Source organism: Brienomyrus brachyistius, chromosome 9, assembly GCF_023856365.1.
Source record: "Brienomyrus brachyistius isolate T26 chromosome 9, BBRACH_0.4, whole genome shotgun sequence".
Classification (NCBI taxonomy): domain Eukaryota; kingdom Metazoa; phylum Chordata; class Actinopteri; order Osteoglossiformes; family Mormyridae; genus Brienomyrus; species Brienomyrus brachyistius.
The window spans coordinates 2,079,383-2,103,335 of NC_064541.1; the positions used below are offsets into that span (position 1 = coordinate 2,079,383).

Below are 23,953 nucleotides of genomic sequence, written 5' to 3' on the forward strand. Positions count from 1 at the left end.
AACAGCTTTAACAGCCGAATGGACAGTTTTCCTTTTGAATCCACAACGGGAGTTTGTTCATATTTATCAAAACGAATTCTCTTGGCAGCCGAAGTAGCTGCACAGGTTCGAGGTAACTTATTTCGTTGTTTATTCAAGGGTCTGGCCACGTGTTACATTCAAAAGTTTGTGTGTTAAACCTGTGTGTACATAAAAGCTGATCCATCCCAGTTTCAGTTCCAGGTGTTGCCCCACGGTTTTAGCAGTAATGGACAATTTCATGCAGCTAGTTTTCATTTGTAGAAGACTTAACCTTAGCACAGTGAATCATCACCACCATCAGGATGATCTTTGTCTACTGTCCGCGCAGTCTCTTTCTCTCTAATCAATTGTCAGTAGCAAACAGCTTCTGAATTTGAGGCAGTGTGTTTGAACCATAGACAAGACCAAGTATATTACTCTAAGGAGTGGAACTATTACAAGGTACATGAGAAGCTTTATATGAGGAGCTGTTTAAACAATGAAATGCAGTCATTTCCTATGATTTGAGTGACAATCTGGCAGTTCACAACAAACAATAACTTGTGCATTTATTTGATGTCTCCTTGACAGCATCAGTTCTTTTGAAATCTTATGAAATGTAACAAAAAGAATAATTTGCCCAAGTTTTTTTATATTACGACGCTTACTGCAGGACAGTGAAATGAAAAAAGTAATCTAATATTTTATGAATATGAGTAAGCATATACACTAGTGGCCAACATTGTGGAAACACCTTGCATTTGTGGCATTATGCTTTCAAAATTAGTACACAAATGTTGGCGGTGAGGTTTATAAACAATCAAATAATGTTACAAATATCATACATTGGATGATTAAGTAACTGGAGAAAGAATTGAATAAAGTTCTGCAATCTCTAAAAAATTGGAAGTGTTTTGACAATTTTGGCCACTAGTGTAGACTGGCCCAAACCTTGAAGCCCCTTCTTTCACTGTTATAAAAGAAATATAGGATGCATATGTACATATGCTTATCAGGGCAAGACCAGCCACCTGAAAGACAAGACATCTTCCAGCCCTGATGAATATCCTGGGAAGAGTGGTATTCTGTTATTGGGGGGGGGGGGGGGGGGGGGGGGGGTTACTGGTGCTGCTGGACTGCAGGAGGGGCTAGTAAGCCCTCATAGTCAGAAATCTAGGGTGGTAAGGAATGTGTTTAGTAATTTGAGACCATTGGTGACACACAGCCTGAGGTCTGATGTTAAATGCATGAATGAAAAATATAGTGTATTTTTCACTGATTCTTATCAGTGCACTTTTTTACTAGTGTATAAATCAGCTTCAGTGAAAATAAAGGATTATTATAAAACATACTGTTTTAAAAAACACTTGGTAATATAAGCAACAGTAAAATTGTTTGTTAAAACTTTGGCAACCTAGTTTGTGTAAGAGAGCTCCAGTATTCTTTGTGTGTGTGTGCGTGTATGTGTGTGTGTGTGTGTGTGTGTGGTGGGGGGGGGGGGGCAATTGTTTATATATAGAATGTATATACAACAATATTCAAATATATACAATATATTCAGTTGAAAACAGATTTTGTGTTGCTGTATAAAGGGTCCAGCCTGTTGAAAGAGGGTTTGGGATGTGTGATTGTAGAGTAGATAACAGCAGAATTTCCAGAAGTCTGAAATAAATTGAAAACATGAGATGTGAAGCAGAACGTCATTTTGTGTAAGAAACAACATAGATCACTATATGATCCAAAAGTTCCTACTTCTTTAATTTTTCCGCCATCTCTCCTGCCTGAAAAAAAAGTAAAAAAATTGAGGTGAACGATTGATTACTATTCTGGACAGCCAGTCAGAAATGCAGATTCACAGAACTGGCCGCCATGGAACACGATGGAGATGGAAGGGAAATGTAGCGACACACAAATTGTTCATAAAGTACCTCTGTTTTTCTGTGTTATGTTTACAGCTGCGTACTGCACCTCCTCTATAACATCTGAAAAGAACCGCATTTTCATGTTTATCTAATATCCAAACCAGAGAAACGATTTAACTTCATAAAAAAACTAAAATTAATGACATTCACTACACACATTTACACAATGATATGAAAATCTTATATTTTACATACATAATATCATTTACTAATATAGCAGTAATGGACAGCCCACTGATGTAATTGTGAATATGTTAATCTACATACATTTAAAATAAAATAAATTACACACCATCTTGCTGAACATTGTAATGTAAGGTTGGACCCAAGGAGTCTCTTCTGTTCTCTTCCTGGATAACTTGTGGTACATGAGAACGTGCGATTTCTGAATAGGAAATTCAAAATGAACACTGTTACAGCAGACCATCCTATTCAGGGTGTTAAGCGATGCTTAAGTGGAGAAAAACTCGACATTAAATTCTTTGTTATGTTCCTCATGCTGGTATCTGTGATTATTCTCCAGAATTCGGTGCTTGTAATGGGATTGCACAAGACGCATTGATTGGGAACACAACATACTGACCCTTGCAGTGCGGGCGTTTCTTCCAAAATACAAAAAAGCCAATGGAAATCAATGCCAACAGACTGAGGGATATGACACAGAAGGCTGCATGTGTTGCTCCTTGTTGAGCTGTGATTGAAGTAAAAATGCATGGCATATTTTTCTCTGTGACAGAAAAAAGTTAGGTCACACTCAACGATCCCTCTGCACCATTTCAAGTTTAGCTTCCTGTTTACCATAAACCTCCACAGCGTTGCTCCAGCTGCTGTTTCCAGGCACCATTTCATTGTACACGCTGCACCGGTATGTTCCATGTGTCTCTGACTGCGACGTGTCGATATGCAGCTTCTCCAGTTCGGTGATGTATGCAGAAGGGAGGGATGGGGGGATGGAAAGGGGGGGCCCCATCTTTAATCCAGGAGATGATGAGGTATCTAGAGAGACTCTCTGCTGAACAGAGGAGGGTGGTGTTGTGGTCAGAAGTGGAGATGGAAAGATTCACACCAGTGATCGATACTGTGATGGGGAGGGAAACACATGTTAGTTAGGAATAAATACTTATGAATGATAACTATGTAACTATAAATAAATATGCATTCATTTTCTGTAACCGTGTTTCCTATTCAGGGTCATGGGGGATCGGGAGCATATCCCAGAGGCTACTGGAGCAAGGCAGGGAACAACCCAAGATGGGGCAATTTGGTAGCTCAATTAATTTCAGCATGTTTTTGAACTTGGGGGGGGGGGGGGGGACTGGAATACCTAAAGGAAACCCCCCCCCATGATGACATAGAGAGAATATGCAAACTCCACACACATGCAGTTATGGTAGAGACTCAAACACTGGTCCAAGAGGTGTGAGGCACCAGTGCAAACCACTGCACCGCCATTCCACCTATAAACAAAGAACAAAATATTTGAATAACCTACCAAGTACACTGATGTTAGCATACTGGCTAGACACCTCCATTTCGTCTTCATAAGAGACTAAGCAGTTATAATTTCCAGAGTCGGTTTCATTCATCATGGTCAGGACAATCTGTGCTGTCCTTTTGAGTGACTTCTTTCTGGCAAGAGTCCCTGATTCCAAGCCACTCCACTTGTTTCTGGATCTGTACCAGCTGAACCACACGGGCAAGGATGAAGTTTCCACCGAACAGCCGAGGATGAGTTCGCTGCCCTCGGATACTTTTCCATCCTGAGGCCATGTTTGCAAAGCCACGCCTGAGAGAGGAAGAGCTAAGGAAGGAATGAGAGAATACAGCAAACATTAGATATTTTCAGAGCAGACCTGGCAGTTTCAGAGACAGGAAACTTTAATAAATCATAAAGCTTTAGTGATAGCATGTTTGTTCCTGATGTGCTATTGTCAGTTTACTGAGAGGACAGTCTCAGATTTTCCAATGCACAAGCCCTTAACTTTTTGACAGATCTTATGATATACATTTGATTAGTAGACAGTTTTAGTGAAAGTAACATGTAATGATTGAGAAAGCAGGAGTCTGTGGAGGTATTGGGGGTTAAGGACCTCATTCCAGGAGTCAATGGTGAAATCACTCACACTGCCATGGGATTTGAACCACTAACCTCCTGAATAGAGGTACGGCATCCTTACCCATTGAGCTACACTCCACTGCCAAAGCGTGGGTTTGTGTTAAATGGTGATACAGCTATAGACAGACAGACAGACAGCATGCAGACAGCTGATGGAGATGTGGCTATAGATAGACAGCCTGCAGATATTTGATGGAGATGTGGTTATAGACAGACAGCCTGCAGATATTTGATGGCGATGTGGTTATAGACAGACAACCTGCAGACATCTGATAGCTTTAGCTGGCAGCTCCACCTGAGGTGGACGTGATTCTACACATAGACAAAATGAACTTCATTTATAACTTAGTTTATAAAACGGTCATTTACACAAAAGCAGGGCATACCTTGTACGTAGATATTCACTGCATTACTTTCTTTCTTGATGTTTTTGTCTTTTATGCTGGCCACACAGTGATATTTCCCACCAGTCACAGAGTACTGGACATGGGAAATATTGTACCAGGGCTGGTGGGTTATTGACTGGATCTGTGAACCATGGTAGAAACTGTAGAGGATCTCAGCCTGGCCCAAGGGGGAGCTGGGACGAGAGTCACAGAGCAGGGAGAGGGAGGAGGTGTCCGACACGCTGGAGCTGGGGTGAGGGGACAGCGTGACAGACTGGAAGAAGTCTGAAGGACAGAGGGAGATAGCACGGCTTGGTGAAGTCATCCCACATGCCCATAATAAGCTGACAGCTGTAAACTGAACCTAGAAATTCCAGCCACCTGGGATGACAGTAGGGCGCCTATAGTTAATGAGTGTGAGGGTCTCATTGGGCAAAGCTCACCAGCAGAGGGCAGCGCATAGTAGGCAGGCCAAAGCGTACCCTTACCTGACACCCTGAGGTGAATCTTGGATGATGATAATAATGAGTGACTTTGATATAAAACACAATGATATTCCCCTTCATGTGTTTTAGCCACATTATTTAGGGTCATCTCGTAATTGTTTCTGATCATCAAGCTTTGGTCTTTGTAGAATTCACAGTAAATCATGTTTCTTTTTGTGAGGCAATAAAAGGTCACAGTGTCTCCCTCAGTCACTGTTTGGGATGTGACTTCTATGATGACCTCTGCGAAAGACATTTTGTGCGCACACACAAACACCCACAAGCGCGCACACACACACACACACACACATACACACACCATATTATGTAAAAGACTTAGGCCATCAAGGAAGAAGTTTAAAGCTATATATCTGCATAGTAAGTATATGTTTGATCACAAAAAATGAGACATTTAACACTAGATTATATGCCAATGAACAATAACATAAGTGACAAGAATTTTCCCTGTTCTTCAAAAAGTCACTGATATCTTGTTGGATGCTTAGATGAACACCGCTTCCATCCACAAACCTCTCCTCGGGGGCCGCCCAGCCATTCCAAGTATTTGTTAATTTTCATGTCCTGCTAATTTACTTTGGTAACTTAATTAGTTAACATTAGCCCAGCCTGGTATGCTAGTGGTTGAGTGCACTTCAATACATTGGATGGCTTCAGCAGATACTGGTGGTTTGAAATGACTACACTAACACGCTTCAGCATAAAATCATAGTTTTATATCAATGTAAAGATAATTTAACATAATTTTCCTAAGCAGCCTAAGACTTTTTGCACAGTACTGTATGTATAATGTCTGGTTACATTTACACAAACTTTAATATCATAGCTTGATCAAACTCGATTTTATTTAAAACAGAATTGCTTGATGTTTAAAATCCAGCTGCTGGGTTCTATAACTAAGGCTGAAAATTACGGAAAGAATTCCATGTATGTCTGCAATGAAAAAAGAAAATTCTTCATCTGGCCTTGCAGCTGAATTATCAGCAATGACGTCTGACAAACTTACCTTTGACTTTTAAATCTACGGTGTTACTTTTCTGATTTTCACACTGACACTGATAAAGTCCACTGTCCTTCTCTTTAGTTTTCATGAATAACTGTCTTGTTTCAGTGTAACGTAAATGTTTATTGTCCTTTGTCCATAAAATTGACTTTGGGCAACTTGTTCTACACTGAAGTAGAACATATTCATCTTTTAAAACCTCCGTTCTATTAGAGCAAATAGACAGAGTGGGCAAATATCCTGGAATCAGAAGTAAGATGACAATTATAAATAATATATACAATTATAAACATGCTTTTATCTTCATAGAGTGCTCAACATCCAGTGCATACCCAAGAAATATTAAATGAAAAACACACACACACAGGTTTGTAATTATATTTTTGTGTGGACTCTCCATTTATTTATAAGGGGGAAACTCTCATCACAGCATGAAGAACCTTAACCCCTAACCCAGCCCAAGTAACCAAACAAAATACGAGACTTTTGACATTTTTTGTTTTTTGATTGCATTCACAGATCTTTGTGGGGACCTGAAAAATGGTCCCCACAACGTTGAAATAACAGGTTTTTATTATATTGTTTTTATTTGGTTCCCACAATGTAATATAATCATAATCCCACACACACACGCACACACATATATGTATTGTCTTACCTCCTTCACTGAAGAAATTCGATATGAAGACTAATAAAACTGTTAGAAAATAGACACATTGAGCTGAAACCACAAGCAGATATCAAAGCATTTAACTTTTTAAGTGATGAAATCTCAGAGTGGCATAATCAAAAAGTACAACTTAAGGGAGACTGAAAGTTTACCGTTTAGCTGCAAAATAATGGGATAATCCATCAGAGATCAATCCTACCAGGTCAAACCTAAACTGATCAGCAAACTGCAGGACAGATGCTGCTTTATCTGTTTTTCTCGCTACCGCCTTCTGATTGGCTCTGTTCTGGCAGTAGCAGATAAAAATTTTACATTAAAATGTTTCCAGTCACAGGCAGTTTCATCTTCAGTTTAATGAAAATGAGGGGTTTTCCAGAGGCGGCAGCGTAAGCTGAAGGGAAGGGGAAGAGGGCAGCTGTAAGCCGGTCCGAGCCATGTCGTTAAAATGGTGCATAATATGGTGGAGAATGTGCATCGCTCAGTGTGACAGCCACAGCCAGGCAGATCACCTGGACCCCCATCTTCTGAAGAGGCACTGACATAGTGAATGGGACTGGGGTTGGGGGGGCACTGGTGGAATGCTGGAAGCGTGCGGGTGTCTGCAGGCAGTCTGTGTTCAGGGCTCTGCAGACCGTGTATACCCCCAGAGTGTGACATTTAAATTGAACTATGAACTGCAAATGCTAATTAAAATAATGAACCGATGCATGATTGTCATATTCTTTCTGTGCCTGTGATAAGAAGGTTGCTGATTCGAGTCCTATCCTCAGCAGAATAGTCACATGCCTGCGGGCCCTTGAGGAAGGCCTTTAGTCTCCAACTACAACAGCACTGCATGCTGACTGACCCTGTGCTGTGATACCCAAGCTCACTCTCATCTGTGTATGTGTGTTCTGTGCTTATGCAAATGGGAAATTTCATTTCATTTCATAAAGCACGGAAGTGTGTAAGTGTGAATGTATGTGTGTGTGTGTGTGTTGGGTTGGGAGTTATGTATGTACAATAGAATCTGTTTGCAGTAATCATGTCTGTCTCTGCAAAATTGACCGCTATAAGCAGATGATCGTTACATCCGATTTTTTCCCCTTTTCTTTATGTCTCAGGCAGATGACCATCTATCTATGTGTATTTATTACATGAATATAAGGTAATAGAACTGACAGCGTTGCTATTTACAGAATTTTATTGACTCTTTCAAAAGACAGTACAGCTGTTTCAAACACTTGTCAAATGACAGTACTGTACAAATTAAATTACTGAACTATGTATAATTCAAATACACTATAATACTGTAGCGCCGCGGCATCTGCTTGTCTGGCGAGCGCGTGTATATATTCCCGTTGTTGTCTTGTATATAAACCTTGTATTTTTTAGTGTAGAGCAGACGCCTTTCATCGTTTTCATTCTCCACAGCTGCGATTCCTCGGTCTGCTCGGCGATTCAATACAGAACTATATTGTACATAAAATATATTGTACATAAAACCCATATTGTACTTTCGCTGCTGCATCTCGATTGCTCGTTTTTGCCGGTTTATCATAAGCTTAGAAGAGTCTATATTTCTCACTGAGAGAAAATTATTTTATTTTTCCCGTCATGTTTTCTGTGCATGCAGCTTTAGCCTCAGATAGCTAGGCAGAAGCAGACGGGTTACCGCAAGGCAAAGTAGGGCAGTCAAAGTAAAGTCAAGTAAGGTTTTAAAAAAAGAAGTAGCGTAGTTTGAAAAATTATATGTTGTCATATATAAGAAGACTCTAAATGAATACTGTAATTATTTAAACAGCATTTGTAAAGCAATGACTCTGTCCCAAGCTTTTCGATGCATATAAGCGGTTGATCACTATATGCGGGTTCCACTGTATTTTATTGTGGGGACCATATGTCCCCTCAAAGTGGTAAAAATCTGTTATTTTTACATTGTGGTGACCATTTTTTCAGTGCCCACAAAAGGAATTGGAATTATATAAAAAATGTGACTGCAATAAAAAAACGAAAAATGCCAAAAGTCATGTGTTTTATTTGGTAACTTATGGTTAAGGTTAGGGCTGGGTAGGGGTTATGGGTGTCATTGCTGGGATTAGAGTTTTCCCCATAGAAATGAATGGATGGTCCCCACAAAGATATGTATACAAACATGTGTGTGTGTGTGGCCTGCAAAGGATTGGCACCCCATTCTATGGTGTTCCATGCCTTGCACCCATAGCTTCCAGGATAAGCACTGGACCCCAAACCCTGAATAGGACAAGTGGTTACAGAAAAAGGATGGATGGATGGATGGAAGGATAATACAGGGTAGTTAGCTTTGGCAACTGAAACAGGGACCAAAACTCCTCACATTCAGTTTTCTCTCAAATCAGGAAGTAAATTCTCCTCAGGGGTTGTTTTCATTTTTGTTCTGCTTTTCAGAATTACTCAGGTTTCTACTTTCTATTCTAGGAAACAAGAAAGCTGTGATGCTCATCGAGACAGGTGAACAGAAAGGAAAAAGCACGCTTGGTCTGCTTCTGCTCATGTGCAGGATGACTAGCGATACCCAATGCCCAGGAGCCATGTCAGAGAGTAATCAGTGGAGGATGAAGTGTTATTTGTTTGTGGCTTTAAAATGAACATATACAATGAAACTGATATCAGTGACATAATTAGCTAATGCAGCCAAGGTAATCCACTCATCTGTTTCAATTCCGATGTCTGTTAATTAACATAACAACGGCAGGAAGTACATGTGTGTTAATACCAGACCATCCAGACTCTTGAACAGCCTCTTCCACCCCCACCAAAGGCATTAAATTACTGGACACTGGTCACCCAGCTCACTGTACTCTGCACCTTACACGCCGTTACACATACTGTACTTTTTATACGGGACTGAAAAGCACCAGCCACTTTTCGCTGCTCATTTTTTTTGTCAAATGGTATTTATCCATCCATCCATCCATCCATTTTCCAAAAATGGGTCGCCAGGGGTCCGGAGCCTATCCCGGAAGCAATGGGCATGAGGCAGGGAACAACCTTATTAACAATATTAATCATGAAATTACAACCTTCAACCCAATTGGACTCAGCAGTCTTAATGATCAGTCTGCTTCTGAATTTTAAATTAAAATTTAAATTGACATTTAGGACAGCGTATTCATTCACAGTCCTTCTGAAATATGTTTGAGTGTCTGCGTATGTTTCATTTTTGTATAGTGTTAAATAGTACATATTTCAAATGACCTTTTACAAAACATTTTGACCATAATGTCTATAAAAATTTACTCTATTCTATTATATTCTATTCTTACATTGTGTTCCACAGATATGCATGAATAAGCTAGCTATTTCTAACAGGTTATTTGTAATACATTATTTACGTTGTGGTTACACGGGTAGCAGAACAACATTCTTGCAACAGGAATGTTCTCTTGTAAAATGATTCCTTTACCTTTGCCCCATTCCACTTATATATGAGTGTTGAATATGAAAATGAAAGAACTAAGAACTCGGTGGCCCGCTGGCACAGTCAGTAGCACTGTGGCCTCACAGCTCCCCCGTTGGGGCCTGGAGTTCTGCCTCTGCTCTGTGTGTGTGTGTGTGTGTGTGTCTGTGTGTGTGTGTGTGTGTGAAGCTAAGGGATGTTTGTCATGTGGTGTGTGGGTTTCCTTCTCTGAGTTGTCAAATTCACATTTACGTCTCTAAATTCACATCCCAAAATTGTCTGTAGTATCTGACCTGTGATAGACTGGCATCCTAGTTATAGGCTGCCCCCAGCTCTGTGCTTTCAGACACAGTCTCCAGGCTTTACTTTTACCCTACAATAGATATGAACGGATGGATATGATTTATAACAAGTTTACGAATACAGATACTTGCGTTCAGAATATCTCCGCATTTTATTTCTATCTAGCGCCCCCCTGTGTGTACATTTTGTAGTTGCTTATCTGCATGAGAAGCCCAAATATTCCATCGAAATACCTCATCGAAAACATTTTATCTAAAAAAGTCAACACCAATTCTTATCTGCTTATCCAGGATACGGTTGTGGGGACCTGGATCCAAGCACAGCCGAGAGGTAGGGAATCACAGCGGAAAGGAGTGTGTCATTGGGCACACAAGAGGAGTTTGACATTTCGGGGGGGGGGGGGGGTATTTAATTTGCCGCGGCGGGTGACGGGGTGCAGTGTGTTACAGTATTAGGATTTCATAATTTTAAATAAGACTAACGCTTTTTAAAGTGCAGTTTCACAAGAAATAGGAGGGGGCGGTCTGCCAATATTGGGGGGAACCGACCCGCCTCCCATTTCTGACGCCGGGGGCGCGCCCTCGTCCCCCCACCCCCATTTCCGACGCCCCTGGGCACATAAACAAATAAATTTTGACTTTCTGTTTTTGTATTTCAGGACGAAAACCACAGGGACACGGGGGCGTATGTAATCTCTACACAGAGAGGACAGCAGGGCAGCTGGGAATCGCAACCTGGACGTGTGATGGCACTTATTCACCCGTGAAACAAATTTAATAAAATTATTTTATCATTAATTTACATCAGCTTTTGACACTGTACCCGACATACCAAATACAAACATATTACAATAGACCCACAGTGCGGGGGGGTCGGGGGGCAGCCCCCCCACGAGCTGGAAAAAACGCGTAAAAGTTTTTAGCTTCCGTCCCGGCTATGTGTGCGTGGAGTTTGCATGTTCTCCCCATGTCGTCATCGTGTTTCCCCTCCCCCACCCCCTTCCCCAAGTCCGGAAACATGGTTAATTTAATTAGAGTTACCAAATTGCCTGTAGGTGTGCATGTGTGACTGTGCCCTTTCTGTGATTGGTGTCTAATCGAAACCGTGGTTAAGTTAGTTAGTGGGTATTGGATACGACGACTGGGAAAGTTGGTTTGTACAAGTCCCACGGAGCAGAGATCGGCGGTCAGTTAACTGACATTATTTAAATGTAAATCTGATTGTAATCATTTAACATTGTTGGATGCTATGTTTTTTAAGAGTTAAAATAAAATGCTAACTTTGTGTTAAAATTCCCTGCTGTGAAAAAGAATGAAAATTCCTGTTCGTGTAACGGGACCCAGAGGCTCGGGATAAAGTTGAGGCTTAGCCTTTGCTTCCTGTTAATACACTGACAATTGTATTTCCAGGATGTTCGGCTTTGCTCACGTGTGACACACATCCTGTATCACAAGCATCCAAACTGCGACAGAGCCCGTGGTGTGAGAGGCAGCGTGGGGAGTTTATGATAACAACGAGGCACTGATAAATGGCAGCGAACTCCTCTGCACATAATTGCATATTGATAGAATATGCCCTTAGATCGCTGAATGATTCTACTTGTTGTTAGGTTTAGATTCATATAAGAGTTAAGCGATGAGGCCGCTTCCCAGAACTTCCTGACCTGGGGATAGAGTTTTGTCTCCCCTTGTGGACAGAATAGCATAAGCACCTATTCCATCCAGCAGTACTTCTGCGTTGTGGGATCTCCTCTGACCTGGCATCTTCACTTTCTCATACTTAAGTCAGCCTGTATTGGAAGAGTCTGCATGGGCTCTGTGTGGGTGTGTCCTGGTACATCATAATTTATATACTTTGTGCTGTTGACGTATGGAAATTATTCTTGAATGAGCCGTACATTCCTGACATAACAGTAACACCTCTCGACTATGTCACGAAATTGAGTAACTAATCTGGTCTGTTTAGAATGACTTTTTCAGTTCTGAGCGGACTTTCTTAATGTTTCTTCTGATTTAAGCGTACGTCATGTGTTGATTTTGTATTTATACGGTTAAGAATAAATTGTTTATATTAATACCACTGAAATACCTTCCCAAGATAGGCCTATATAGCGAAATAAGGGTGACAATGAAAAATGTATATCTATCACAGAAGAAAACGAGAAAAAATATCAAGTGTCGATACGGTATCATGATTTTTATAAGAACATATCGCTACTATCATTTGAAAAAGTTCAATTTATTAATTTATGGTTCTTTCTAGAAATGCCGTGCAGCTCGTCTTCCTCATACTCTCATTCTCCCTGAAGCTCTCCACTTGTAAACACTCCCAAATAAAAGTCGCGTCACTTCCTTGCCCATCCCAAAGGGAAAAAACGAAATATTAAAAAGAACGAAGTACAAAAAGGGCGAGAAAAAAAACAAAAAGTGAAGATAAAAAAGTTGAAGTTTAGAAAAAAGGACCGGCGGAAAACCAGAAACAAGCACAACTGAAACAAAGTAAGTTTAGTTTTTCTGCGTTTATTTGATGATCTCGAGAGCAAGCATTCCTTAGGCAGCTTCGCGGAGGAACGCAGACGTTTTCCTCTTGCACTCTCATGGGGGAACTTCACGTCCCTTTTAAAATGGGGGGTTTTGAACTGAAACTCGTCTGTATCATTTATTGGAAAGTAAAGGAATTCAGTGTAGAATGGGAGGGGACGCCGAAGTATAGGGCGCACACTTTTTTTACTGGAAAAATGACAAGAGTGGGACATAGTCATCTAGCGCGAGGGTTTTGCTATTCCCTATAGAAATAATCGCTACTGTGTTTATGAAAAGACAGCAGAGTCACTTTATATAGTTGGAAACAGATGTTTTTTGACTTTCACTTTTTGCCCAACTATTCGCCAGAAGTTGGTTTAACATTAAGGAGCGAAATATAAGAAAATGAAAGTGTTAATTATAGTCTATTTTTTACGTTGTAGTACAACCATGTACCAATGGTGGCAAATTAATTTTGCGTACATCTCTCTGGCGTTATTTACAGAATAAAAGTCGTTGAAGCCAAAGTACTGCTTTTTTACGGCACGTTGAATGATTCCCCTCCTTTCAAATATGAAGTTTAATAAATTAACATGTATAAAACTCGTTTAGCTTGTATTAATTGAAATACGTGCGTGGGGGTCCATAATAAGGCATTTAGTCTTGTATGTGTGGCCTTCATAATTTAAGGACAATTGTAGCTGTTCACCCACCCCCGAGGGAAAGATTTCAGAAATATGCGCACACATCGACTCAATACGGCTTACTTGCAAGTCCAAGCACGGCTCTGTCACAGCCGGTGCCAAGTGACAAATGTGTTACTCACACTTTGGCTTTACCAGGACAATTTATGATGTGCTAATTTAAAAAAAAAAAAAAAACAATTATGCAACACGTATGGTATTAGTAGTGAAGTGTACGAAGCAGTACAGTCGTTTTCAGAGTGACTTATTTTGCTGCTGTCTTGAATGTAAAGTGTTCCAGAGTGTAGTAACGTGAATTCGCCAGCAGCACCGCATGTCTTTCCTGACACCCTCAGCTACCTTTCCTGTGCTTATTAGTCCTGCATTGTGTGTTCCCCCCCCCCCCCAGCTGTCATGCCGCTCCACAAGACAACTCGGGGGCCTCGCCTGGACCCCACCATGATCTCTGCTCCTCTGGGGGACTTCCGCCACACCATGCACATAGGCAGGGGTGGAGATGTGTTTGGGGACACCTCTTTCCTTTCCAGCCATGGTCCCAGCTCGCCCAGCTCACCAAGCACAAAATCAGAGGCGGACACACTCTCCTGTACCAGCCCAGAGCCACCGACAAACAGCAACATCTCCAGCGACGCCAGCCCACAGCCCTGTGAACTCCATCAGTCAGAATTCTCCGAGATCCTGTCCCTGGATCTCGATTTAGACTTGGGTCCATCCATCTTGGGAGACGTTCTCGGAGTCATGGATGGACTGATGCTTGACTCAGCTTGGAGCACTGGCCGTATGAAGGAAGGAAGTGGCAGCAGTGTTGGGGCCGAGGAGCTCATCTGGAGCGGAAAGGAGTCATTAGTGAGCATCAGAAACGACATAAACGGCAAAGAGGGGAGCTTGCTAGAGAGCAAGGTAGAAGGGCAAATATCTGCAGAAAGCAGCCTTAAAGTGAAGGGGAGTAGCTTCAGACCAAAGGTGAGATTTAGCGATAAGAGGGAGGAAATCATTGATCAAGAGGTCGATGGCGTGGTATTGGATCAGCATAGGAATGAATTAGAGTGCATAAGCCCTTCAGACGGAGAGTATAAGAAAGGGAATTTTATTGGAAGCTATGCTTTCAGAAGGCAGGATAGAGTGGGGGAACCAACCAATCACGTGGCTGACTCGCCACCGAGCCCCGCCTCTTCTCACAGTTCTGAATATGAGGGCGTCACGTCACTGGACAGGAGGAGAGAGGATAATCACCTTGCTGAAACAGAGTCTGATGAGGAGCTCGTCAGCAGTGAGCAGGGATACACATTCGAGGATGAGTTTGATGATGAGATTGGCTTATAGGGGTATAGAGGCAGAGTCCAGATCACAGTGACCAATCATACGGCAGCAGTGGCTATTGAATCGTCCTCAGTAATCATGTATAGTTTTTTTTTTGCTATTTAAAATTGGTCATGTAAAAGGGAACTGGGAAAATGTTAAACTGGGAATATCTGTTATCAAACTGCAACTGGAAGCAGAGGAGCATAGTGGACAAGTGTCACTCCCTTTTCGAGTTTCACTTTCAGTATGCTGGTGTAATGTTTTCCTGTAGATAAAATGAAATCTTCAGACTTGTGTCCTGTTTGATGAAACAGTTTCATATGCATGTTTAATTGATGTAATTCAAATTGTATTTGCTAATCAGAACTGTCACAGACCTCCAGCAAGCTTTTACCAATCTCCGAATTACAGAAACTTTGTAGAACATTCCTCCAGGTGGACAGAGGGAGCGGGACAAAGTCTCTATGAGATTTTTGTATCCTCCTTAATTTTATTCAGACATCTTGAAGTTTAACTATATATAATTGTTGGGAAAGGGACAATGAATGTTTACATATAAGCAATCTGATTTAATCTAATCAAAAATTTAAGTGTTGTTCAGCAGTACTGAACAAAAAGTAGAATATGTAACTGCCAGTGGTTATGTAACAGTCTGTTATCAATCCTTGTCAAGAGTTTCCTTTTATTGAATGTTGTTAGGCGCTTAAGTTGAATGTTCTTGGAGTTTTCTGTTCACAGCAACATTGGGCAAACTCCACATGTCTGCATCTCATCACTATAACCCACAGTATTAACCAAATGTTATTTCCTGTATACTAAAATATCTTACTTGATGGATACGGCAATAACGCCTTCACACAAATACTTATGCTGGAAGATTTGTTTTATAAAGTAGTTTATTCGTTACTTATTTTTATAAGTAAGTGTGAAAATTCTCCTATAAAAATCAGTTAGCTAGGGAACTGCAAAAAGGACAACGTCCATTAAAACATGGCATAAACAACCAAATGACTTGGTGATGTTATGTTACACAATACAGATTAATTCATTTTTATACAGCACCTTTCACAACAAAGTTGCCCCAAGGTGCTTTACATGGGTGTGTTGTGATACATTACAACATCTGTATAATAAACAGGAGTGTCATGGCCTCTATTTTACTTTAACTTTCTTCAAGTTGAATAAAGTGCTCCATATTTTATGAATAAAGTCACATGCGAAACACCTCACCTCAAGGTTTCAGATTTCAGCATGTTTTCTTAAATCATCTTACACAGCACATAAAGGCAAAATGAGTGGATGTCTGAATGTACGGGATTGATCATGAAGCATATATGTAAAAGCTTGTATTTATAAATTGTTCTTGTTTAGTGACTCACTTTTGTGTGTTAGTATTCCTTATAGTCCTCATAGGCCTTCATAGTGTTTTAATAGTGGATGTAGAAATCTGCAGGTTAATCAAATAAATATTTTAATTGTATCTCCTTGTGCCATTTTCCCTTATAATCCATCAGTGACTTTCCAGGTTCACTTATAGGTTGTTTATATTAGTGTAGCACACACTGACTAATGGAAAATTTGGGAATAACAGAATATGGCTGAAAGCCTGACTTCACCATAGTAAGTTATTACACCCAAGTGGTGTCTCGCTCATTTAGTTACGACTCTATACTTGTGATCAGCAGATTACAGGTTCAAATCCCAAGGACAGCAGGCTGATACCACCATTAAGCCCACCCCCGGGTGCCTACTCTCACCTGTCTGTGTGTCTCATGGAGAGCAAGACTGGAGAAACAAAAGACCATTTTCACCATGGGAAGCAATAAAATATTACTATTCTATTTAGATGCAAAAACCCAGGTGTTGAAAAGTGACAGACAATGATATAAACAGGTACTGAGAGCTGTATTTATTTTATGCACAGATGAATGACGTGTGTAGAAATTTAAGGCCTGTGGACTGTTCAACAGAGATAGACAGCACATGGTGACAAAACGCAGAGCTGGGGTGGGGAGGGGCGGCAGAGGGCTTAGTGGGGAAGTAAAAGAGTCAGTCCCCGGCCACTAAACAGAGATGGTTCTGAAGACGTTGAAACCCGACAGAGCTGTGGACAGCAGGACCCCGGGGAGTTGCGGGTGCCAGTGGATCTCCTTGACCTCCATTTGACCTTGGTGCAGAAACAGCAGCTGGGGGGGCAGTCCTGCAATATCCTCTGCATTGGGGCCCCCGCCGCACGCCTCCACAGACAGGTCCCACTGACTGACTACGTCGTCAGCCCCCGCAGCAGCAAAAACGCCAGAATCCAGTGGGTTCCACTCCACAGACGTCACAGGGGCACTGTGCTGCTTGAAGTTTGCCACAGGCTGTCCGGACTGAGGTGGGGGGGGGGGGGGGGGGGGGGAAATTAATCAGCACAGCAAATCACTGCAGGGCCGTGTAATGTAATGAAGTCAGACTTACAGATAATATATGGTCACATTTCAGACTAATTAAAAAAATTCAGTAAGTGAATTTAATGTCATCTAATATACTAAAATGCAAGTAAACTGATGGAAATGTGACCTGATAATATATACCTAAATGTCGTTCCGTGTCAGCTATCAAATAATCCTTTAACAAATAATAGTGTCTGAAAAGTCCTTACTTTAAACTGCCTTAAATCCCACACTTTAAGAAGCCCGTCGTCTCCCCCGGACAGTAAAAATGGTTCGTTCCGATTCCAGCTGATAACATTTACGTCTGAAGAGTGTGCCTGATCCACTGAGAGCATAGAGTTAGGGGGAGCTCTGATGTCCCAAATACGAATGGACTGATCCACTGAGCAGGAGGCAAAAACCTAAAGAGGATTCAAAAGGTATTTTACTGATTGGGCTTCAGAGATTCAGTGGTCATCCGTGTTTTCTGGGCGACGTTCATCCCTAGTTGCTTACAGTGGCTTCTGTGGGTGACCACTGGAGGTCTTCAACTGATTTGCAGTGGGAGCTAAACGGCCGCTGGTCGATCTGCCAGGACGTCCCTCCCTCCCGCGGTTCCCATAAATGAATGTTCTTCTTGCAATCGCCACTAATTAGACGACCTTTAGGAGAGGGATTAGACGAGTCATTACAGTGTACCAGTTGTAGCCGACAATGAGAATTTAATACACTGTAGATCATTGAAGTAATAACAAACTATCTAACATAAATAAAATGTTAAAGCACAAAAAATACCATATTAGCATTACAACAAGATGGTAAAATAAGGTAAGATACTTGGCGAAATTTATTTTGAAAACTGTACATACATTTTTCTCTTTTGACCCATATGGTGTACAGTCATCCCTCGCTGCTTTGCGCTTCGATTTTCGCGGCTTCACTCTACCGTAGTTTTTTGTATATTCATTAAAAGGTTGATCAAGACAGTGAAAATGATATATCGCTATGCATCAGAAGCATCTTTGCTCTTTGTAATTAAATGTACAATAATAATAATGATAATAATAATAATAATATGATATTTGTAATGTCTAATATGTCTTATTTTTTCTAATATATTGGGTAATACGAGTGTAATTGTCATGACCTGCCTGTACGATCCTCTTGTGTGCCACGCCCCCTTGTGCAACCCCAATTTTGACCAGCTGTTTTCTGTCATACACTGTAAATACACTTGATTCGTCCAGTGTATTTAAGTCCATGTCAGAGTCTGTAACCCCAGGTCTGTCAGTGACGTTTTGATGTTACATTTTCCTGTGTCCTGCATTTGGAGTGATTCCAAATAAACCCTTCAATCCTGATTCCTCTTCTCCCCGTTCCTGCTTCCAAGGGCAGCAAACAGTAATGCTGACTAAATGGTGTTATTTCATGTCTAGAAAGCTCTAATAATGTTTAAAAACTGCATTTAGAAGGTTGTAAATAGGTTTTCTATGCTCCAACTACGAAAATATTCGATTTATAAATAATCCTACTTCATGGAAATTCACTTATCGTGGTCGAACTGATTAACCAAGATAAACGAGGGTCGACTGCAAATTAACACGTTATTACCATGTATAAATCATATTTTTAAAAATAAATTTTCTCACCTGATACTTTTGGTGACCAATCCAGAGCAAAACCCTCAGCCATGTGACCTGAAAAGCTGAAGAGAGGTGAGGCCTCTCCCTGCTGGTGCTTTAAGAACGTGGCCATTGCAGCTGCGCTATGAACGGCCTCCAGCTGCAGTCTGAGATCAAATATCTCCACCTGACCCTTGTCTGACCACACCGCTGCCAAGGATCGCTCCGCTTCTTGCATGACCTAATACGAAGAGTTGAGAAAGACAATGAGAAAATTAGAAAGTGTGTAACATGCTTAACATCTAATGGTAATTGGCACAATTTGACATGGACATAGTCACCAAAACACTCACTCTCACTCTGTTGATCCCTCCATAGTGTGGCAGCATGGCCAGCTCCAGCTGAGGTTTTCTTTCCTCATCATCATCTTCCTCTTCATCACTCTCTTCATCACTGCTCTCCTCGCTCTCTTTCTCCGTGCCATAAAGATTGTTCATGCGCATCACAAGGAGCCTGTTAACATGAAGCAGAGAGTTTGGATAAGCTGGGGGGGGGGGGGGAGATGAATTTAATTTGGGTCCAGGTAGCTCACATTTGTGTTCAGTCCTTTGGCCTATCCTTAGGATCACATATTTCCCAGGTATTTTAAAAGTCAGAATTTTAGGTGTGAATTTAAAGAATGTGTGGAATTTGCAGGCTCTCAATACTCCCCCCTGGAACCCATTAAATGGGTGGAAAACAACCCCCCCCCCCCCCCCAAATGCCCAACCCACAGCGATGTCACTGCCCTGGACGGATGAATATAGTTACACTTACCTATTAGCACTAGCTGAATCAGCCTGGGTACCAGCACAGAGTAGCATTGACAGGGGAAATTGTTCCCTGCCATCTCCATCCGCATCTCTCAGCACATCGAAACTAAGACACGGGGCGCCTGGTAAAACAGGGTAAATCAAAGACAACAATAACACAACAGACAAAATATTTCATTCGCCTGACGAAGTAGTACAGTGATTGTTTGAGAGATACTTTTACATAGCTAGATTACATAGCTGGAATCACATCGTCATCTGCTCCATTAAAAAGACAGCTAAGATACGTAAATAAAAGAATGTTTACAATTTCAAAATATCGATCCGGCAGAACCATAATAATTAATGAATTGTTAAAGGTACCAAGCTGTCTGGAATTACGGCAGTATATTTTACTGCCTTATGTTATGTAGAAAGTAAGGAGTATGACGAACCAGTCTGACATTCGTGATACAGCCGATAAGCCGACCGGTCCATTTCAAGCTGTTCTCCTGGATTTAACACTTCTCTTCCTGGCACGTACACTTTTTCCTTCCCTTCTCCCCCTTCGTTTTCTTCTTCGTCTTCTTCCATTTCGTCCTCCTCGCTACTACTTTGTTGCATCTCCTCCATCTCATCAGCTGCTGTGGGAAACGTGTCTTCACCGGGCGCAGACATCTTAGTAAAACGCATTTCCGTCAATATTACCGGGAAACCTGGGAAACCGAGTTCTGCTGAAATGGCTTCTTCAAGCAGCCATATGCTATTTTCTGCTTCGTTTAACTTACCATTCGTTCTAGACAATGACATGGAACCGATAAGATCAGAGTGGTACCAGAGGAATTCCAGTTGGTTTTACTTATCGTGGTTAAGTTTTAGACACATCTGCAGAATAAAAGTAAAAGTACGAGGACGATGTTTCACAAACAAGAAGCAATCTGGAAAACGTCTTCATTTTAAAGTAATTGGGCATCCGTGTATTAGATATTACATTTCAGAAAAAATGCTTATAGAAGGCAGAACACAATGTGCTAAATATTTGGTGTTTGGCCTTATTGTCATGGTTTGTGTATGAAGTGAGGAGTCACTTGAGTGTGCACTGCATAGTTGTGCAATGCTCTTGTGGTATGTAGCACTTAACCACACATCTGGAACTTTATGACCTTTTGTTTGACAAAATATTATCACTGCACAGCACGGAAGTTATCAGCATGACTGCAGAATGAGGAGGTATGTGTGAAATTTTAAGGGTCCCAGCGTGCCTGAGAAGGACAAGTGATGATGGATGAGTGGGAGAAGAATCTGCAAATGGGCCACTGTATAAAGATTTGCAGTCTCAAAGTTTTAAAATACTTTTTGCATATTGCATAATGCAGTCACCATACCTGGGAATCCATGTGCAGTATGCATGTTCTCCCTGTGTTAAGCAGGACCCCATATGGAGTTTGCGTGTTCTCCCTGTGTTAAGCAGGACCCCATGTGGAATTTGCACATTCTCCCTGTATTAAGCAGGACCCCACATGGAGTTTGTGTGTTTTCCCTGTGTTAAGCAGGACCCCACATGGAATTTGCACGTTCTCCCTCTGTTAAGCAGGACCCATGTGGTGTTCGCGTGTTCACCCTGTGTTAAGCAGGACCCCATGTGGAATTTGCACATTCTCCCTCTGTTAAGCAGGACCCCACATGGAGTTTGCATGTTCTCCATGTGTTAAGCAGGACCTCATGTGAAATTTGCACATTCTCGTTGTGTTAAGCAGGACCCCACATGGAGATTGAATGTTCTCCCTGTGTAAAGCAGGACCTCATGTGGAATTTGCGTGTTCTCCCTGTGTTAAGCAGGATCCCACGTGGAGTTTCCGTGTTCTCCTTGTGTTAAGCAGGACCCAATATGGAGTTTTCGTGTTCTTCATGTGTTAAGCAGGATCCCACGTGGAGTTTGCATGTTCTCCCTCTGTTGAGCAGGACCCCATGTGGAGTTTGCATGTTCTTCCTCTGTTAAGCATGACTCCATGTGGATATGCGGATTTTCCCTGTGTTTAGCAGGACCCCTTATGGAGTTTGTGTGTTCTACCTATGTTAAGCAGGATCCTACGTGGAGTTTGCGTGTTCTTCTTGTGTTAAGCAGGACCCCATATGGAGTTTGCGTTTTCTCCCTGTGTTAAGCAAGACCCCATGTGGAATTTGCACATTCTCCCTCTGTTTAGCAGGACCCCATCTGGATATACGGGTTCTCCCTGTGTTAAGCAGGACCCCATGTGGAATTTGCACATTCTCCCTGTGTTAAGCAGGACCCCACCTGGAGTTTGCATGTTCTCCTTGTGTTAAGCAAGACCCCATGTGGAATTTGCACGTTCCCCCTCTGTTAAGCAGGACCCCATGTGGAATTTGCACATTCTTCCTCTGTTAAGCAGGGCCACACATGGAGTTTGCATGTCCTCCCTGTGTTAAGCAGGACCATATGTGGAATTTGCACATTCTCCCTGTGTTAAGCAGGACCCCATGTGGAGTTAGCGTGTTCTCACTGTGTTAAGCAGGACCACATGTGGAGTTCGCGTATTCTCCGTGTGTTAAGCAGGACCCCATGTGGAATTTGCACATTCTCCTTGTGTTAAGCAGGACCCCGTGTGGAGTTCGCGTGTTCTCCCTGTGTTAAGCAGGACCCCATGTGGAATTTGCACATTCTCCCTCTGTTAAGCAGGACCCCACATGGAGTTTGCATGTTCTCCCTGTGTTAAGCAAGACCCCATGTGGAATTTGCACATTCTCGCTGTGTTAAGCAGGACCCCACATGGAGTTTGAATGTTCTCCCTGTGTTAAGCAGGACGCCATATGGAATTTACGTGTTCTCCCTGTGTTAAGCAGGATCCCACGTGGAGTTTGCGTGTTCTTCCTGTGTTACGCAGGACCTCATATGGAGTTTGCGTGTTCTCCATGTGTTAAGTAGGATCCCACGTGGAGTTTGCGTGTTCTCCCTGTGTTAAGTAGGACCCCATGTGGAGTTGGCGTGTTCTTTCTCTGTTAAGCAGGATCCCACATGAAGTTTGCATGTTCTCCCTGTGTTAAGTGGGACCCCAAGTGGAGTTTGCGTGTTCTCACTGTGTTTAGCAGGACCCCATGTGGATATGCGGGTTCTCCCTGTGTTAAGCAGAACCCCATATGGAGTTTGCATGTTCTCCCTGTGTTAAGCAGGATCCCACGTGGAGTTTGCGTGTTCTCCCCGTGTTAAGCAGAACCCCATATGGAGTTTGCACGTTCTCCCTGTGTTAAGCAGGACCCCATGTGGAATTTGCACATTCTTCCTCTGTTAAGCAGGGCCACACATGGAGTTTGCATGTCCTCCCTGTGTTAAGCAGGACCATATGTGGAATTTGCACATTCTCCCTGTGTTAAGCAGGACCCCATGTGGAGTTAGCGTGTTCTCACTGTGTTAAGCAGGACCACATGTGGAGTTCGCGTATTCTCCGTGTGTTAAGCAGGACCCCATGTGGAATTTGCGTGTTCTCCCTGTGTTAAGCAGGACCCCATGTGGAATTTGCACATTCTCACTGTGTTAAGCAGGACCCCACCTGGAGTTTGCATGTTCTCCTTGTGTTAAGCAAGACCCCATGTGGAATTTGCACGTTCCCCCTCTGTTAAGCAGGACCCCATGTGGAATTTGCACATTCTTCCTCTGTTAAGCAGGGCCACACATGGAGTTTGCATGTCCTCCCTGTGTTAAGCAGGACCATATGTGGAATTTGCACATTCTCCCTGTGTTAAGCAGGACCCCATGTGGAGTTAGCGTGTTCTCACTGTGTTAAGCAGGACCACATGTGGAGTTCGCGTATTCTCCGTGTGTTAAGCAGGACCCCATGTGGAATTTGCACATTCTCCTTGTGTTAAGCAGGACCCCGTGTGGAGTTCGCGTGTTCTCCCTGTGTTAAGCAGGACCCCATGTGGAATTTGCACATTCTCCCTCTGTTAAGCAGGACCCCACATGGAGTTTGCATGTTCTCCCTGTGTTAAGCAAGACCCCATGTGGAATTTGCACATTCACGCTGTGTTAAGCAGGACCCCACATGGAGTTTGCATGTTCTCCCTGTGTTAAGCAGGATCCCACGTGGAGTTTGCGTGTTCTCCCCGTTTTAAGCAGAACCCCATATGGAGTTTGCGTGTTCTCGCTATGTTTAGCTGGATCCCACGTGGAATTTGCGTGTTTTCCCTGTGTTAAGCAGGACCCCATGTGGAATTTGCACATTCTTCCTCTGTTAAGCAGGGCCACACATGGAGTTTGCATG

General features: G+C 42.2%; 3 protein-coding genes across 11 annotated transcripts; 1 reads left to right on the forward strand and 2 right to left on the reverse strand.

Moving 5' to 3' along the window:
• Positions 1-1,101: 1,101 nt before the first annotated feature.
• LOC125748964 (Fc receptor-like protein 4) lies at positions 1,102-6,886 on the reverse strand. Of its 9 annotated transcripts, XM_049025743.1 has the most exons (12): positions 6,753-6,809; positions 6,589-6,651; positions 5,934-6,170; positions 4,913-5,152; positions 4,425-4,709; positions 3,415-3,723; positions 2,721-3,000; positions 2,506-2,613; positions 2,215-2,307; positions 1,929-1,982; positions 1,753-1,781; positions 1,102-1,662 (listed from the first exon to the last, which is right to left on the reverse strand). In XM_049025743.1, the coding sequence occupies exons 1-7, from the start codon at positions 6,781-6,783 to the stop codon at positions 2,768-2,770; spliced, it is 1,398 nt and encodes a 465-aa protein (XP_048881700.1). In that variant the 5' UTR covers positions 6,784-6,809; the 3' UTR covers positions 1,102-1,662; positions 1,753-1,781; positions 1,929-1,982; positions 2,215-2,307; positions 2,506-2,613; positions 2,721-2,767. The 9 variants fall into 9 exon arrangements, with proteins under 9 accessions (XP_048881700.1, XP_048881702.1, XP_048881699.1 ...); XM_049025745.1 differs by lacking the exon at positions 2,506-2,613; XM_049025742.1 differs by having other exon boundaries at positions 2,215-2,613.
• A 5,768-nt stretch (positions 6,887-12,654) lies between these two features.
• Positions 12,655-16,329, forward strand: cdc42ep5 (CDC42 effector protein (Rho GTPase binding) 5). The gene is made up of 2 exons (XM_049025788.1): positions 12,655-12,819; positions 13,936-16,329. The coding sequence occupies exon 2, from the start codon at positions 13,941-13,943 to the stop codon at positions 14,868-14,870; it is 930 nt and encodes a 309-aa protein (XP_048881745.1). The 5' UTR covers positions 12,655-12,819; positions 13,936-13,940; the 3' UTR covers positions 14,871-16,329.
• A 414-nt stretch (positions 16,330-16,743) lies between these two features.
• Positions 16,744-20,354, reverse strand: grwd1 (glutamate-rich WD repeat containing 1). Its single transcript, XM_049025753.1, has 7 exons — positions 20,132-20,354; positions 19,702-19,819; positions 19,239-19,398; positions 18,913-19,126; positions 17,780-17,925; positions 17,494-17,685; positions 16,744-17,221 (listed from the first exon to the last, which is right to left on the reverse strand). The coding sequence occupies exons 1-7, from the start codon at positions 20,352-20,354 to the stop codon at positions 16,913-16,915; spliced, it is 1,362 nt and encodes a 453-aa protein (XP_048881710.1). The 3' UTR covers positions 16,744-16,912.
• Between the last annotated feature and the right edge of the window lie 3,599 nt (positions 20,355-23,953).